Source organism: Triticum aestivum, chromosome 3D (genome assembly GCF_018294505.1).
Source record: "Triticum aestivum cultivar Chinese Spring chromosome 3D, IWGSC CS RefSeq v2.1, whole genome shotgun sequence".
Classification (NCBI taxonomy): Eukaryota; Viridiplantae; Streptophyta; class Magnoliopsida; order Poales; family Poaceae; genus Triticum; species Triticum aestivum.
The window spans coordinates 555,780,440-555,799,342 of NC_057802.1; the positions used below are offsets into that span (position 1 = coordinate 555,780,440).

General features: G+C 45.4%; 3 protein-coding genes across 3 annotated transcripts; all 3 read right to left on the reverse strand.

Annotated features, from left to right (window-relative positions):
- Nucleotides 1–322: 322 nt before the first annotated feature.
- Nucleotides 323–8,205, reverse strand: LOC123076495 (uncharacterized). Its single transcript, XM_044498708.1, has 10 exons — nucleotides 8,170–8,205; nucleotides 7,630–8,029; nucleotides 7,202–7,472; nucleotides 3,399–7,092; nucleotides 2,957–2,989; nucleotides 1,637–1,757; nucleotides 1,486–1,572; nucleotides 1,286–1,368; nucleotides 1,042–1,095; nucleotides 323–694 (listed from the first exon to the last, which is right to left on the reverse strand). Exons 1-10 carry the CDS (start codon nucleotides 8,203–8,205, stop codon nucleotides 608–610), a joined length of 4,866 nt encoding a protein of 1,621 aa, XP_044354643.1. The 3' UTR covers nucleotides 323–607.
- Nucleotides 8,206–12,795: 4,590 nt separating this feature from the next.
- Nucleotides 12,796–14,145, reverse strand: LOC123080453 (F-box protein At5g07610-like). The gene is made up of 2 exons (XM_044503381.1): nucleotides 13,593–14,145; nucleotides 12,796–13,493 (listed from the first exon to the last, which is right to left on the reverse strand). The coding sequence occupies exons 1-2, from the start codon at nucleotides 14,040–14,042 to the stop codon at nucleotides 12,891–12,893; spliced, it is 1,053 nt and encodes a 350-aa protein (XP_044359316.1). The 5' UTR covers nucleotides 14,043–14,145; the 3' UTR covers nucleotides 12,796–12,890.
- Nucleotides 14,146–16,681: 2,536 nt separating this feature from the next.
- LOC123075398 (putative F-box protein At5g52610) lies at nucleotides 16,682–18,126 on the reverse strand. The gene has a single exon (XM_044498010.1). It carries the CDS (start codon nucleotides 17,985–17,987, stop codon nucleotides 17,316–17,318), a length of 672 nt encoding a protein of 223 aa, XP_044353945.1. The 5' UTR covers nucleotides 17,988–18,126; the 3' UTR covers nucleotides 16,682–17,315.
- Nucleotides 18,127–18,903: the final 777 nt, after the last annotated feature.

The following is an 18,903-nucleotide window of genomic DNA, read 5'->3' on the forward strand; positions in this document are numbered from 1 at the left end:
AATATAAGACGTTTTCTAACACTAATGTAGTGTCAAAAAACGTCTTACATTATGGGACGGAGGGAGTAGCTTTCTATCAGTTTCACATTCAGATTACAATCCTGAACAATGTTCAAACTACATTCAGATTTGCAGCATCGAGCAAATCTTCGGTCCATTTGATACAATGTTAGATTCAGTTTTTCAAATGCAGCAACGAGCAAATCTTCGGTCCATTTGATACAATGTTAGATTCAGTTTTTCAAATGCAGTAACGAGCAAATCTTCGGTCCATTTGATATAATGTTAGATTCAGTTTTTCAAATGCGGCAACGAGCAAATCTTCAGTCCATTTGATAGAATGTTAGATTCAGTTTTTCAAATGCGCAACGAGCAAATCTTCGGTCCATTTGATACAATGTTAGATTCAGTTTATCAAACGGAGCAACGAGCAGTTTTAAAACTAACATAATCTCAGTGAGCATACATCAGTGCTTAGCATGAACATCGGATTCAGGTTTCAGATTTCACATCCTGAACATCTGCTTGAACACCAGATTTCATAGTTCTGAACATACATTCAGATTCTCCTGAACTTTGCGACGAACGACAAGTCAATGGCAGCCCCTTATTTACGATGAATTTGATTCTCCTGAACATCAAATTTTAGTCCCGAACTTTTCCAAGTCAATGGCTGCTGCTCTGAAGACCTGTCCTGAATATTAGAACAAAGTTTCAGGAATTTACTTTGTAGCTTATAGTATCAAGCTTTTTCATGCCGATCATTTGTTCAAATAACATACATGCAGCTAGCAAACATGCGGACATGCACGTGTACTGAACTGGGACATGCAGCTAGCTAGCACTGATGAAAATAAGCTATTGTACAGATTAATACTAATAATCTTCACCAATTCAGATTATTGGTTATATAAAAATTAAGAGGGGCATGTACTGGTACTAAAAATGAAGGATATTTGGTTTGGTCCTTTCACTAAAACAAGCAGGTAGCATGGGGACTTTAGTATCAATTAACTTCAATTTTCTCGAGATGCCACTTACTCTTAATTTGTTGCTAAGTAGGTCTTGACTAGACACAGTGTTCCTATCTCTGGGCTGCCACAAAAATGACTCTTAACTGAAAAGATAATACTAAAAATAAATCATTATACATACTGACATGCAGTACCAAAATGCTTCAGGTGTCATTATACATACTGTCCATGTGCATAAAAGTAAGAAAATGTCAGGTAGTGTTACTTGTTAAGGCCACAAGCATGTTTCTTGATTATGAAAATGAGCTTACCACTGGCAAGTCCAATATTAGCAGCGCATCATCATCATCTCCTGCACCCACCTTTGGCTGTGACAAACCAGTCATGGGTTTTTCTTCACTGTAACAGTTGCTGTTTCAGAAAACCAGTGGAACAGTTGCTGTTTCAGGGATATTGTGTGAGCAGGTAAAGGCATTTGACAGTTTCCAAATATCAGGTACCTATATAGTACCTTGTAGTAGAAGCACTTGACTAGGTTCAGAGTTCACAAATTTCTTACAACATGGAGCATTCCCTGGTGGCATTTGCTGCTTATAAACTACAGAGAATACTGAAAATAAATCATGCTAAGTATAGGTGGGAAAGAGGATCAAAGTTCAGACCTGTAACCACCTCCTTTCTCGCCTGATCCTTTTCCTCCTCATCCTCCCACGCCGGATTCTTATTCTCTTCCTCCGTCGGCGTCTTGTCCTTGTCCACCGCAGCACCGGACATCTTGCTCGACTGGCAGCAACAAGCAGGGAGTAGTGGTGGCACCAGCAGAGACAGAAATACGGAGCATGTGGGGACAAGCGGGATGCCAGGACGGCGACGAGCGAGGTTTTGTTCGTCTCGTATTATTATAGCTCAGGGTTGGCTCCTAATAGAAATCCTTGTTGACTTTGCGCAGATTAAAACACCCTGTTCGGCTGTTCCAGAATCATGAATCTGCACTCCTTGCTCCATAGCCGGAGCCAGGGGAGCTGTAAGTTGGCAAGCAGAACTCGGAGCAATACAGAGTATACAGGAGTACATTCTACAGCATGCATCTCCGATAGCAGAAAGTACCACTGACTTTGCATGGAATCAGGCTGATTTACTTCATGCCGGCAAGTCAGCAATTTCTAGCCACACGCATGCAATGCAATGGAATGCAACACAGACTTTGGCCATTCCACAGCAATATCTTGAATTCCATGCTGGACATTAAGAACAGGTGACAAGAAACTTGAGTTTTGCAACGCAATGTAATACACCGATTATCATGACAAGGACTTCACTGCCACTTCTTACTCAAACCTGAAGCCAAATATTTATCAAGTACTTAAGTGTCACTTTCAGCGAAGCAAAGTTAAGTTTATTCAGATAGCTAGCTTATAACTGTGACATAACTGTTGGTTGACGAAACGAATACTGGTCCTTTAATAGGTTAATATTGTCTCAACATGTTCTACAGTGTTCAGATAGCTAGCTTACTAACTGACACCATAAAAAGTCTTCTACTTCAGGTGGAAGGAATGAATTCAGAAAATTTTCAGTCTACGAAATGACATAAAGCCAGCTGCATAAAGGCATTGAGGCCACATGCATCTGTGGATGCATCTTCTGCATGCAGTCATTAATCAGCTATTTCAGTCCACAATATGAGACTGAATAACAAATAATGAAACAGATAGGGTTACCTGTTGACTGCTCTTTTCCTTTTTTAGATCAAAAGGGCTCTCACCCCGATTCCATTTGATGAAACCACACCATCCAGTTTACAATTACAAAGCACTCGGGCCACACCGACCTACTGGGCCAGAAACTGTTGACTGCTTTTAGTTGGCATGACGGCAATAATAGAGCAAAAATTACCAGTTTGCTTCCAGAAATCCGAACATGTTAATAGCAGAGATGAGATTATGAGACACCAAAACTCTGCAGAATAAGACAAAAATTACCAGAGGATGAGGTTCTGGTGTGAAATCAAAACTCTGCAGAATAAGACAAGTATTTGATACTCATAACTCACAAGAGTAGATAAATATGTCTAGCATAATTTATTTCTTCAAACATAGGTTATATAACAGGTCGCCCAGGAGAAACAGGGATGGCCTGAGCACTCTCTCCAATACCTTATAATTATACGGTATATGTCATGATCCTAAAGATGGTTACTGCATCAACAATATGTTCAACATCTTCAAATGCTTGCAGAGAGACTGCTCATTTTAGCACGACGCTGAGTTATGTCAATTCACAAGATAACATGATCAATGGTAGAACAGTTGTAAACCTAGCGGTGAGCTGTAGCACATATCCCCAAACAAGGACACGCGTCTTGAATCTTGAAAGAAGATGTTTCTGCATCGCCCTGCGCAAAATTCAGTCATTCATCACAACCCTTAGCTTGCCTCTTGTTAGCGATTCACACTGTTCTTTTAGCTCAGTACTGCAATCGTATATCACTAGCCTTTCCAGCGAAGATGGGAGGCCCTTCTTAGGCAGCCTTGGGATGTCATCACAACAAACGATACTCAATGCCTTGAGGGAAGGAAGGCTGTGCAGTCTCACAGGAAGATGTACGAGGTTGAAACAATCAAGAAATTCAAGGTTTTGCAGGGACCTGAGGAGCAGTAGCGCTCTCTCTTGCTCATCTGTTAGTCTTGTCCCTCCCTGTTCCAGCTTCTCAAGTCGTAGGCATTGGAGGCAAGTGAGGCCATTGCACAGTGACATGGTAAGGAGAGACAAGTCATCAATGTGAAGACTTTCGAGTCGAGGGCCCAGCTCATAGTGCCCCGACAAACGTTCGAAATATGGAGGCAAGCCAGGGGAGTTGAGTAGGGCCAAATTCCTGAGGTTCACAAGGGATTGCAAGCCCTCTAGTGCGATGAGTGATTCACATTTTTCAATTCTCAGATCTTCCAGCGACCTGCAGGAATGCAACTGTAGAGATACCAAACTAGGGTTTTCTTGTACTTCCAAATTCATGAGGTTCACAAGGGATTGCATTCCCTTTACTGTGGCAAGCTGTTTGCATTCACGAATTCTCAAATCTTCAAGCAATGTGCAGGAATGCAGCTGTAGAGATTCCAAGCCTGGGCTTTCCAATACTTCCAATTTTTTGAGACAAGTGAGATTACCCATGAAGCAGAGTGATAGTGTTTTGTGGTCATAATGACTGATCACAACTTGTCCAAGTGGCTGCGGAAGAAGCCATATTCTGTTTGCCTGGACATCATTTCCGTCATTATGCACCAAGGATGAGAGCAGCCCAGGACAGCATCGAATTATTAGCTCCTGCAGGGAGGTAAATCCAGCAAAGTCTTCCTTGTTCCCGTAAAATCTCAAATAAGGGCTTCGAGAAATAGCTATCTTTTCTAGAGAGGAGGTGAGATTTAATGGAATGCACAAAAGTCCATCTGGACCCCAGCTTGATGAAGTCTCTGGGGCTGAGATAAAATTTGGTTGACTGTTCTCTTCCTCTTCGATCTGTAACTGTGTAAACTGAGGGCAGTCATTTAAGCACAATTCCTTCAGGATCTGCGCATGTTGCAACATCAAAGATAACCACTTCCCTGTTATTCCTGATGAACTAATATAGAGACTTCTGAGACACCGGAGGCCAAACCGATATGCACCTATCGCATATTCATCAGTAAGCTCTGGCCGAACATCTGAAGAGAAAAGTTTTCTGCACCCTACTATACGGAGATCCCTTAAAGAGAAGAGCTGATTAAGACTTCGAAATGAAATAGATGTTAGGTTTCCACAAAATGATATGCTCAAGGATTTTAGGTCCCCCCAATTATGGAATGACAATATTTTTCCATCCAATCTCAATGTCTCACCGGAATTCTCACCAGATCGACTATTTGGAGAAATTTCTAGTTTTTCTGTGGACGATCCCTCCATCTTCAGAAGTGTTGGAACTCCGTCGATGTGCAGTCTAGAAACATTAGTTGAATGTGGTAGGAGACACGGCATCAGTAAATGAGGACAATTGATTACTGTGAGTACTCTAAGACCGGGCAACCATAGCTTCCACCCAGTTCCGTAGTTATGACCTTCAAACAATGACGGCTGCTCAGCAAAGTTATGACCTTTCTCAAACAGATCGAACACCTTGAGTGCAGGGCAGCTCCGAATCTCCAGTACCCTTAAACTAGAGTTCAAATCCCCTAGGGAAGTGCAGGTACATCTCTCCAACTCTGGCATTTCAACTAAAATCAGCTCCTGCAATGATGGAACTGATACTTCTCTAATTTTCCGCAGGTTGCTCAACTTGAACGTCGTAAGAAACGGAAGTCTTTCCAGAGATGGAAATATAAGCCTTTCACCACAATCCTCTAGATTAACCATCCGCTCAAGGGTAAACGAAGTATCATGGCATAAGCCAACTTCTAATACTTGAAGGTGGAGAAACTTGCTCAAAACTTGAGGTAAATCTTCCGGCCAAACATGAGCATCCTGTAGGTTTAGATACCGAAGATGTGTAGGATTTACCAAACCGCATAGGAAGGAATGAGACCCAGCAGTTGCAGATACTTGTAACAGACGCAAATTGTGTGCCTTCTCAAATACTTGTTGGAACAATTGGGAGTCGTACTGTCCAATTAAGACCAATGATCTCAAATTTTTTACTTTTTTCAATGTATTTCGCAATATCTCTTGAAACTTCTCATCATACCAATACACACGACCAGTTACTATTGACAAATGTAGCACAGTTGATGAAATTTCATTGCACTGTAGAGCATCCAAAGTTGCACACTCAGCTCTTGAAATTACCCTTGCGAAATCATGCATAAGAGCACACATAACATAAGTAGTTTGATTGTTTGAAGAGTAGCCTTCTTCAATCTGCTGAAAGAAGCCCAGGTTCACTAAATTAGTCAGATAGAGCCGTCCTATCTCATCCAATCTCATACCTGAATGACTACACTTCACAAATCCCTGTGAAATCCAAATACGAACTATCTCCTCAGCGAGAAACCGATAATTGCAAGGGAATATAGCACAATATGAGAAGCATTGTTGTAAATGGTAGGGCAGTTGATCATAACAAAGCTTCAAAGTAGGCATAATGCCTCTTGTGAGATGCAGGGATTTCCAATCTTCGTTCTTCAGAATGTTACTCCAATGTTCACTGGTAAGATGCTGTCTTAATAATGCCCCTGCAGTTTCTGCAGCTAGCGGGTTTCCTTTCAACTTTTCTATTATCTGCCATGCCAAAGTCCTAAGACTACCTTTCACTTCATAGTTCTCATCACCAAACACACACGCTTTAAACAATATCCAAAAATCATCTTCTTTCAAACCAGGTAACTTAATTGGTTCAACCGTACCTCTCCTTTTTGCAACAGATGGTTTTCTAGTTGTCACAAGTATGATATTGCCTTTTGCATTGTCAGATTTGAAAGGGGCTAATAGTTGGTTCCACTGGCAATCATTCATGTCATCCCAGACATCATCTAAAACAAGTAGAACCCTCTTTGATTTAACATAACCTCTCAAGACCTCCTGAAGCCTGGCAAAGCTGTACAGCCCTTCATGTGTTCCTTGGGAGACAAAATCCAACATCTCTCTTGAGATTCTCGTTTCATCAAATTTGTTGGACACTGAAATCCATATTCTGTGGTCAAATTGACTTTCCACAGATGGATCGTTGTATACCAGTTGAGCAAGGGTTGTCTTCCCAACCCCACCAATGCCTAAAACAGTCAGAACAGTTACACTGCTAGATAATTTGTGTCCTTTTACCAGCCGTATGATTTCTGCCTTCTCATGATCCCTCCCATAAACTTTTCCCTGAACAAGACTTGATGTTCTACGGTGTGGATGTTCTACATGGTGATTTGAACTTGCGCTAGAGTCTGACCCAAGTATCATCAGAGCCGCTCTCACATCTCCTCGGATGCCTTGCAGCTGATGAGTTATGTCTTTTATCCTATTGGAAAAGTTGTCCTTATCCCAAGTGTATGTCTCGGATATGGTGCCGTGTTTTGGCTCCTCAACCTCAGCCTCTCTCATGTTTCTGGTGGATGAAATACCATCAGTTGCAGTAGAAGTAGCACTTGCAGTAGCATCACCAGTGCTGCAATAAGAAAAAAAATGGTGGATTGGCTGTTAGAACCACCATAGATGTATACAGAAGACTCTTAAAATGTGCTGACAACCAATGAAGATATAATTTTCTCAGTTACCTTGAAGGTTCACTCGCTCCACGTTTCTTCTTACAACCTTTACTCTTGAGATGCTTGCGCAAAACAGGTGTCCCCTTGTCAGCTGTGCACACAACCATGGCACGACAGTGTTTACATCTTGCTCCGCCAGGCCCTCCATTTTCATGGAACTCCTCGATATCAAAGTGTCCCCAGGACTCGGACCCTAATCTGTCAACACTGCTACTCTCAGTCGATCTTTCCAATTGCAGTGATCCATGTGCATTCGGTTCATCAAGGTCGTGCCTTGCGCCTGTACCACAAGAAAATATGAAACATAAATTTGACTCTTGAGCTATTTGTCCATATGTTCTATACTTGATTTCCTCGTATGAATGAAAGATTTAATTTGAACATACACATTCGAAAGAAGAGGCAAAAAAAAACTTGGATGGATCTAGGGGGCTTACCTCCTTCCAGTTCCAGCTGCTGCTGGAGCCTCCAGTAGTCGAGCTCGTCCACCAGATCATCCGCGCCGTAGAGCAGCTCCCTGATGCGGGCGAGCGATCGGGCCAGCGGCTTGTTCCCGATCGCCCTCCCCTTGACAGCAGAGACCACCATCTCGACTCCCTCGACCTCAGATCTGAGCCTCTCGATGTCATCCGCGAGCCCAGCCCGGCGAATCCAAGCATCGAGCTCGCCGCCAACTAGGAGGCTGGCATAGATGGCCTGCACCAGCCACCCAATCGCGGCCTCCAGCGACGTTTCTTCCATCAGATCCAGTAGAGAAGCGGTGGCTGCGGTCTGCGGGTCGGTGGAGCAGAACACTGAGAGTGAGAGCAGAGTCGGAGTAGTATGCAGCCGGGAGTCCTTTTTTAATGGAATTACTCAGGTTAGTTTGTTTATATTAGTATGTTTCTCTCAACAAGAAAAAAGTCTTGGGCCGTCATGCGCTGCGTTTCTGTTCAGGTTAGATCTAGTCCCGACTTGGCAAATCCGACCCCCTATACGTCCGCGGACGCGTCCGAGCACACCTGCAGGGGCATTCGAACAGAACCTCGTATTTCCGTTCCGGCATTCACTTATCTCAAATCCGGACTCGCAGATCCATGCAAATACATGCACGTCGATCATACAAGCCAATGTTGCATGTAAATAGTAAATATTGGTACGAAGCATAGATAGTGTTTACATAAAATTTACTTTAAGTGCCAAACTCAAGCATTGGCTCCTTGGTTGCCATTGTCGGTCCATATGTACTCCACAAGATCATTGAGTAGTTGCGTGTGCACCCGCTGATCTCAAAGACTCTGATGCATCTGCAGAAAGTTCATTAGCTGAGCTGCATCTTGATCTTCTGGATTTCTGGCCTCTTCCGACGAAGCATCAGAATCCATCGTTTTCCCTCACAAAATCGCAAAAAATCCGGTCGGACAATGTGTCCAACACATCAAACGCAAGACGGAGCCAGAGAGTTGCCGGATGTACCACGGTGGCGTCCGGGCCGGCGACGACGTCCCCCGCGGCGAGGAAGGGAGGGCTCTTCCGCAGCTAGCGACGGAGAGCCTGGGAATGGCCGCGGAGCAGGCGCGGCGGCGGAGCGCGAGACAGACGGCGCGGAGGAGGAAGAAGAGAGGAGATAGCAAATGGATCCGGCTGGTCTTCGGGGTGGATTTGGTGCAATTTGGGGTGGCGTCGGGCTGTCGGGTCCGACGTGATGGGCATGCCCGTGCGCGTCCGGGCACCCCCATATCTGCCCCATATTTGGGTTGGATATGAGGGGTGCCGGTCTGCCCGGGCGTTTGAGGGCCGTTTGAGGGGGGCGTCTGGGTCAAAAAATCGTGACCGGACAGTGACCAGGCGGGCCGACCGGGCATATGAGGCGGGTTTGAGGCGCCCGACTGTAGATGTTCATAGTTCACACCCCTCCCCCATACCACTCGGCACTCGCACGGACGGAGACCTCGTTGTCGCCGTCGTTCGACAAGTGTTCGGCCAAATGTCACCATGAATATTTTGTCATTGTCGCTGTTGACTTTTGAAGAAAACATGATGGTTATGTATTCAAAGAAGAAAGATGAATTGTTGCATGATGCGTGGTTGGCCACAAGTGAAGTTTCAAGGCATGAATCATAATGCAACATTTTGGGTAAGTGTGCATATTTGGTTCAATGAGCACAAGCACTACGCGGCCTACGACATGTAGGTGATCCATGATCATGGTATGGAGTCACTACTCCATCCATAGTACGCTATTCAAAATGCCCTCAACAAGTATTGCAGTGCTTATGGATAATTGCAAAGAGGTGGCCAAGGGCACGTCACTCGAAGAGTTCGTAAGTTTTGCTTCTTGTTGCTCTTCGTGTTAGTCATTTCATTGAAGCTCAATATTGCAACTTGCTATCATGTCATTGTCTAACACAGACGCGCATGGGCGTTGTACCATACGATGGAGTGTAAACCCTTCACAATGATGGGTTGTTGTATGAAACTCAAAGGCCATGGCTACTAGATCAACCTGTGCCCGTGAAGAAGTTATCTTGCAGTGAGAAGCCCTTCGATGGTGGCTGCGACTCTCCTAGATCTTCAAGGTGCAGACTGATCGCAGGGTAGCAGGCAGCTTCTTCTCTATTCAACAATGCTAGTTCTCGCTCTTCTCGGTATGCCTACTGGTGATGGGTCCAAAGTCCTTGGTGTTGGCTGCTTATCGTAGCTTGTTTCTGGTTCTCCTATGTTGTTCCTTGTTCCTTCTTGTGTGTGTCAGATGCTACTTGTTATAGTGGTTGTGTTCTATCACAGTCTTATTTATGCTATGAGAATGGTTCAAGTGAGTGTAAGCCCGCTGTAGCACCATCAAGAAAAAAGCGGGGGGGGGGGGGGGGGGGGGCTTTAGTTCTGAAAAAGTGTCCATGGTATGCGCTTGCTATTTCTTGCTACTATAGTCCTGTGCACCCAAATGATCTGCTTGTGCGTGTACAATATAGTTAAGATGGCTCTTTCGGAATTTATTAGTGTTTGCTTAAGTATAGTATATATAGGATGAATATGTGCGCTAGTCTACCGAGATTATACTACTTCTTGTGCTTTCCTAAACATATCACTAACCGACCAATTGTGAAGTTTGTCAACAACGATTTTTTTTTTCTTTGTGTCATCAAAGTTACATTACTAACAGTCCAGCCATCAACAATGAGTCATAACCGGTTTTTGGTTGGTCTATGATGAGGGTAGTCATCACAGAACCTGAGGCACTGACCGGCCAAAAATTGGTCAGTGATGAGGTTTTGGGTCTGTCAGTGTGCAGCGATGTAGTAATGTTGGTTGGGTCGCTGAAGTGTTTAGTGGTGGCAGTGGAAATGGATTGTGGCGGCGTTCTTTGCCTTGGTCATCCTGGTGATGTTGGTCAGATCTCTCTCTTGGGGCTTGTGGCAGCGGTGAGCTCTCGGAGTTCGGCTCCCTTCAACGACGCGTGAGGTTTGGTTGCCTCGCATAGTTCTCTGGTTCTCTCTATTTGTGTTGGTGGCCGTGATGTGGTCCAAAGGAGGTGCAAGGTTGTCTTGATGGAACATTGCGCTTCGGCACAGTACGTGGCTCTCTCACTCACGCGTCGTGGCTAGACAGTGGGAAGCCCTTCAACGGTGGTTGCGACTCTCCTAGATCTTCAAGGTGCAGACTGATCGTAGGGTAGCACGCAGCTTCTTCTCTGCGTGTTCTTGATGTCGAATCTCCTTTCGACTGATCCAACAATGGTAGTTCCCACTCTTCTCGATCTGCCTAACGGTGATGGGTGCTAAGTTCTTGGTGTTGCCTGCATGTCGTAGCTCATTTTTCGTTCTCCTATGTTGTTCCTTGTTCCTTCTTGTGTGTGGGGGGTGCTTGTTGCAGTTATTGTGTTGTATCTTAGTCTTGTTTATGATATGAAAATGGTTTAGGCCGGCGTAAGCCTGTGTAGCGCTGTCAAGAACAAAAATATGAGACCCTTTAGTTCTGAAAATAGGGGACCCTTTGATATGCGCTTGCTATTTCTTGATACCATAGTCATGCACACCCAAAGGGTCTGCTTGCGTGTGTACAATACAGTTAAGATGACTCTTCCGAAATTCATTAGTGTTTTGTTATATTCGTTTTGTTAAGTATAGTATATATATATATATAGGATGTATTATGTGAACTCTGTTGCTTCCATTTAATGAATGGATGGGGAGAGCGATACATGATTTTTTAAAAGAAAAAAGAACTTTCTTTCGAGCATCTCTAATAGGCGCGCTTCGCCTCGGCGCGGTATAATTCTTTTACAGCGCCAAAATAGTCTTTATGCGCGCAGGAGCGACGAAGAGGTTCTCCAGATGCACAAAAACACGGCGCCCAAGCCGGCGGCCCCACTTGCAGCAGCCCGCGCACACAATCCGGCGGCCCAAATTTACAGCGCAGCAGCCCGCGCGCAACCCGTGCGCTAATGCTTTTTGTGCGTGCTCTATTTTACAGCGTCTGCTAGAGCGCTATTTTCTGTCTCCGGTGCACAAAAACGACTATTTTTAGCATGTGAGGCATTTTTTGAGCGCATGTTGGAGATGCTCTTAGGATCAATACATATAAGTCATTCATCATTTCCATCGCTACAACCGTATGATTCTCCTTAAGTTGGATGCAATGACCATCAAATTGAATTGGCTTTGCAATAGCTCAGTCTTTTTTACTATAATATACTACCTCGGGCTGGGTTTTTTGGGCCCCTCGTATTTTGGGCCAAACTTCGACCATCTATATGACTAAGAAAATATAAATTATATGCTACAAAAGTATTGAATTTTGATTTTAAAGGGCTTTTGATGGTATAATTTTTATGACATATACATTTTATTAGTTCAACCTATAGGTCAAACTTAGTCCAAAATAAGAGGGGCCTAATAAACCCGGATGGAGGGAGTAGTATACAACAACCAACAAAATGAAGCATTTATTGAGAAACAAATTTTCAATGTACTGGAGGATATTTATGGTCTTGATCTGGGCTTTGTAAGTATTTAATGTGCACTCACCGCACCAACCTCTGACATCATTTCATAAATATTAGAGACACAGTATCTTCAAATCTTAGCTCAGTATATCCATCTAGTTGTCGTGTGGTCTTCTTCCCATGGTTTTTGGGCTATGCCCGAGTACCCTTAGCCAGGAATTGCATTCAGTAAAGTCTCTGCCAAGTGGAAAACGGCTTTCGCCGAGTTTTTCTGGCACTCGGAAAACTCATAAATTCCAGTAGTGATACGAGGACAAATATTATCTAAATGTGAAAAATATAAGGTCAAAGCACAAATATTGAATCTAGACATTACAATAGAGATAAATTAGTCAGAAAAAGAAACCATAATTTAGATATCTAAGACATATGAAATAAAATGTTAAAAGTATCTAGCTATGTTTCAGTACTATGGTGTTACAGTTGCATGGGCTGCTAATATACATGCACAAACACAAGCAAAAAAGACTGAGCTACTATGGTGTTATAGTTGCATGAGATGCTAATATACGCGCACAAACACAAGCAGAGTCACTAAGTTGTTAACTGCCATAGCAAGCTGCATCAAGTCAGATACATGAGTGCACTCAAGCACCAATCAAAACTATCACGACTTCATAAAGGTCTACGCAAGATCAAAAAAACGATAAACATGTTCCGTTTCGAAACAAAAAGAGATACAAAACTTGACACCACACAATTAATTGAAGACTTCTATTGCCCATCTGCCAATGGCTCCGAGAGCAAGGGAACATAAGGAAGATAAGGAGTCCTGCAACCCCATTCAAGATCACATATAAAACGCAGCTCCCTGGAATCCATTTCATATGACATTAGTTTCGTCAGTGATGGGCCACTCAGCATGTACAACTGCTCACATACAATAAATATCACATTGTGTTCTGGGTGGATTGAGATTACTCTGTAGTTCCCCGCGAACATTGAATACTCTGTTCCCAGCAGTTGTAAGTGGCTAACGCTGTGCTTCAGGGTCCAGTTTTCACTACTAAAATCTTCAAGAGCCCAGATTGAGAGTTCAGAAACACTCCCATTTGCCAAATGCAATTGTCCCCGTGATAGATAAACATTAGGAACACCACGAGCAGAATCTGGCATGGGGCCACGAATGACCCTGTGATTTCCCTCCACATCAATTGCTACAACCAAATTATTATCTGAAGAAAAATGCAGCATCCTGTTGAAAAATATGCTTCTTGGGAAACGGGATACCGAAAGTGGATTGTCCCAAACAACTCCATGTGTCCAAACTCCAGTTTTGGAGGAGTAGACCCCCAATTTTTTCTTGCCTGCATGACCCTGCATATTCACATCCACAACACCAATAGTAGAAACAAACTCGAACACATGGAAGTGGGAGTTGACAGAGGGGTCGAACCCTAGGCGGGCAGTCCGCACCTTGCTGGACGAGGTGGTGGCAGGTAGGGCCACCCATTTCTCAGTAACGGGATTGCACACCACGTAACCAAATCCATTGACATCAGAAGGTTGGTTCCAGCAAAGGCAGAGGAGCAGGCCATTGCAGCTGTCCAGCAGGTACATGTTAACTCTCTTGCACTTGGGCAGGAACGAGAGGGAGCAGTCCATGCTAGTGCACCAGTTCCCTGACACGCTTTGGTAACCACAAAGCATAGCTGGGAAGCGTTCCCCTCTGAAGGTTTGGTAGAAGATGCCGGCGAGGGTCGACAGGGACAGCTTCTTGCGGTGGTCCGGGTGGGAGACGAGGTCGCGCCACCGCGCGGAGACGCACTTGCAGCAGCGGGTGGACTTGTAGGGCACGCGTGAGATGATCTCGACCAGGAGGTCGTCGGACAACTGTGACACCGGGCTCCTCTCCGTGTCCCTCATCTTCTTGGAGCGCTGCCCCTGCAGTGCCGTCGCCGGCCAGTCTGCAGATCTGGACGGAGGACAGAAGATTAGAGACTTGTGGATCGAGGGTTTGTGTGCGTGCGCGGCGGCTGTGTGGGAGAGGAGAGACGAGCCGGTGCAGGTATCTGGGCTGTAGTTATCTGGGCCGGCCGCATGAGTCGTCCCATAAACAAATCCTCGCAAAAAACACCAGAATATTTTTACTCGTGAATTTTTTTTTTTGGAAAAACTTCGAATCTATTCATCTTCAATCATGGCAGTACAACGAACACCAGAAATAAAAATTACATCAAGATTCGTAGACCATCTAGCGACGACTACAAGCACCGAAGCGAGCCGAAGGCGCCGCCGTCATCGCCCCTCCATCATCGGAGCCGGGCACAACTTGTTGTAGTAGACAGTCGGGAAGTCGTCGTGCTAAGGCCCCATAGGACCAGCACCCCAGAACAGTAACCGCCGCCGATGAAAAATAACGTAGGTCGGAAGGATCTAAACCGAAGACACACGATCGTAGACCAACAACGACGAGATCCGAGCAAATCCACCAAAGATAGATCTGCCGGAGGCACACCTTCACACGCCCACAAACGATGCTAGACGCACCGACGGAACGGGGGCTAGGCGGGGAGACCTTTATTCCATCTTCAGGGAGCCGCCGCCGTCTCGCCTTCCTGAGTAGGACACAAACCCTAACAAGATTGAAAAAAAGACTAAAAACGGAGCCCTCCCGCCGGCCCTTGCCAGGATCCACCGCGCCTCCATGGCCCTAGGGCCACCGGAGACGAGGCGGACCTGCGCCGGCGCCGGCGAGAGGCACGAACCCTAACTTCCTTTCTTGGAGGAGGAGGAGGAGGCGGCGGAGCCCTTGCTCTTATAACAACCGACGATATTCTTACTCGTGAATTAATCAAATCTTCAATGCTTAAAAGGTATCCTGGTAACTGTTGTCATCCTGGTGTTTTTACTGTGTCTAGAACTGATTGTGTGCATTCAAAGCCCCAAGCCACCATTGATCTTAACCTTCTTATGAATTTTTTGGGTACAAAACTTTCTCCGGAGGTCTAGATAGGCATGTACAGTGAAAAGGCTGAGGTGATGGAAATGTTAACACGTCTATGATGATAAATCTGCAAATTGTCATACTTACTCAGCGAGGACAGGATGTATAAAAAATTGTGAGCAGGAGCACACCATGACCGCGCTACAAGGACAACTAACTCTTGTGTTACAAATCACAGCAGAGCATGTGGATTTTGAAGGTTGAAGCCACTAACTGTTGTGATAGATAATCAAGCTAGGACCATAACCAATAACTGATTTTCCGTGAATTCTCATCCTCGAACACCCAACAAATCAAAGCCACACTGTCATCGAAACAGGTGGTGACCCATCGATAACAAATTGGAGACCATGAGCTAGCAGCCCAGCTCCAGGGGCCAGGGGCCAACCCCCATGCCACACGTTTTACAGTTTTGAACCTGCAAAACTTGACAAGTCACCTGATTAAAAACTGCCATGAATATAGATCATGTTATTTATTGATAGAAGATAAAGAAACATTTCCAGGAGATATTTTTGCAAAAAAAAGGAATTCGGATATTCAAGCACGACATAGCAAAATGGCATTCAGCCGGCTAGAATTCTAGAAACAGGCTTTCTCCCCGCTTTATAAACAAAGTACACAGCCGTCCGATACAAGGTGGTGAGGTAGCCCGCTTACAAAGCCGATCCTTGAACAATCGGATCACCTGAGTATCGCGGCTGACCGATACAACGTGGTGGGACCTGTGTCAGCCAGCGCCTCAGCTCGTAAGATGGCCCGCCCCATCCCAGGAATCAAGTGGAGAGGAAAGAGACGGCCCCGCCGCCCCCTACACCGGCCGGGCTTCCCCCGACGGCGCCGCTCCACGGTGGCGGGGAAGGGCAGCTGGGGGAGGAGGGGTGGATGGGCAGCGGCGGATAGGGTACTTTTGTTGTGTGTCTCACGCAAGAAAGCTTAGCCTTAAGTACTTGGAGAGAGCTAATATAGTTTGGTAAATTCCCTATCTGGAGTTGAAACGAAGGTTTATTTCTGAATGTAGAATAATAAAGAGTTGAATTCTGCATCACCGCGTCCGCAAAGTTCATATGCAGCAGTAAATAAAAAGTTCAGCAGTAAGCAAAAGCAAGTAGCTATAATGTGAAACAATCAAACACTTCTCCATGGATAACAGCAATGCTCTCACATGAATGCAGGTAAGCAACTAGTTAAGTATGCATTGGCATACAAGAGCGCCTAAGCCTCACTTGAGATTTTTACACTACAGAATAGACATCCTTTTTTTTCAGAGCGTCTGGAAGTTTAGTAGCCATCATTTATCTTGACAAGAGTATGAATGTCGATGTCATTAGTTTCCTCTTGTTAGGTGAACCACGTCGAACAGAACAGGGCGACAATCAAATAAATTATGCTTGTAGATGTTAACTGTAATTCCTAGCCGCATAAATTCAGGTACGTACATGAATGCAGTCTAGCACCAACAAAACTATCACAACTTTTTGATGGTCCACCCAAGTTACAGTTGCTTATGCTGAAAAGTTAACTGCAATATCATTAAAAAGTTTACAATTGGCCGGTTTCGAAAGAGATACACAATTGTGAAGCTGCACTATGTAATTGAGACTTCTAGTGCCCATCTGCCAATGACTCTGAGAACAAAGGAACATATGAAAGATAAGGAGTCCTGCAGCCCCGTCCAAGTTCACATATAAAATGCAGCTCCCTGGAATCCATGTCATACGACATTAGTTTCGTCAGTGATCGTTCGCCCTGCTTGTGCAATTTCTGACACACAAAAAATATCAAACTATGTTCTGGGTGGATCGAGATAACCCTGTAATAACCCAGAAACATTGGCTGTGTGCATCCTGGGATGCAGAGCCCGGGGTAATCCCCTTCTCGAAATTTTGGAAAAACATAGCCCAGAAACATTGAACACATTAATCCGAGCAGTTGTAAGTGGCTAACCTTGTACTTCAAGGTCCAGTTTTCACTACTATAATCTTCAAGAGCCCAAACTGACAGTTCAGAAGCATCCTTATGTGCCAAACACAATTGTCCTTGAGATAAATAAAGATCATTACCACCGCATGGAGTAGGCACACGAATAAACCCACGAGTTCCATCCACACCAACTGCTACAACCGAATTATGACATGATCGAGAAGATAAATGCACCATCCTGTTGAAAAATACGCTTTTCGAATAGTCGGTTATCGAAATTGGGCTGTCCCAAACAACTTGATGTGTCCAAACTCTAGCTTTGGATGAGTAGATTCCCACTGCTTTGATGCGTGTACATCATTCTGCCTATAAGCATTAGGGATAGCAGATGCTGCAAATTCGAACACATGGAAGTGAGAGGAGACAGTCGGATCGAACCCTAGGCGAGTGATCCGCACCTTGCAGGACCATCCGCTGGCAGGCACAACGACCCACTTTTCAGTGGCGGGATTACACACCACATATTCAAAGTTCTTGACACCATAAGGCTGATCCCAGTTGCGGGAGAGGAGGAGGCCATTGCAGCAGTCCAAGAGGTAAAACTGAACTCTCCTGCGTTTGGGCAGGAACGAGAGGGAGGGGTCCATGCTAGAGTAGAAGTTCCCTGATACGCTCCGGTAGCCACAAAACCTAGCTGGGGGAAGGCGCCCACTGCCTCCGAAGGTTTGGTAGAAGATGCCGGCGAGGGTCGACCGGGGCAGCTTCTTGCGGTGGTCGGGATGGGAGAGTAGGTCGCGCCACCGCCTGGAGACGCACTTGCAGCAGCAGGTGGACTGGTAGGGCACGCGCGAGATGATCTCGACGAGGAGATCGTCCGAGAGGTCGGACACGGGGCTCCTCTTCATGCCCCTCGTCTTCTTCCTGCAGCCGCGCGTCGCCATCCGCGGCCAGTCTGCAGATCGGGACGGACGACGGAAGACTAGAGACTCGTGCGCCGGCTATCCAGCTTGGTCGTGATCAGGCTGAATATAGGTGGAGCAGGAACGGGCAGCGAGGGTTTGCGTGCGCGGCGGCGCGGACGTTGAGGTGGAGCAAGAAAGCCCAAGAGAAAAGGTGTATCCGGGTCGTACGAGTCAAAATACTGTCGTTCCCCTGAAAAAAAGAGAAGTTACAGGTAATTTTCCTACAAGCGTACGAGACTGCGAGTAAATGTGTATCTCGAGTTATTTTGCGGGGAGTTCGGACTGTAATTATCTCGATCCGATTTGCACAGCAATGTTTTTATAATTTTTTTAAGGTGAAATAATGTATTATTACTTTTCAACTCAAAAAGTTCAACTCCATAGCATCTGAAGGACCCTGGCCAATCAATGTCATTGACGCTGTTAATTAGCATGACATTGACGGAGTTCGAGCATCTCCAATAGAAAATGTATATGATAAAATAACAACCATTTGTTTCTTTGAAACCTAAAAACACCTCTCCAACAGACAATGTAGATGCAAAAAATAATTACATCTCCACCTCACGGAGATGTAAAATACAAGACCCCGCGGTGCAGATTTGCATCTCCGCTGACTGGAGATGTAAAAAGGGTAGCCGCACGCCAACTGCCCAACTGCCTTCCATTACCATCCGCGCGACCGCCCGCCGCCCTCCCAACTCCGCCGCCGGCCGAATTTGCACAAAATCGATGCTGTCGCCATCCGCCCGCCGCTGGGCCCGCCGCGACTTCGCCCAACTGTCCCCCGCCGCCGCCCGCAGCCGCCGATTCCCTTTCGGCCGCCGCTTCGAATCGAATCATCTCCGGCGGTCCGGCTGGCCCCTAATGCCTTCCACGACGAGGTCGTGGATGG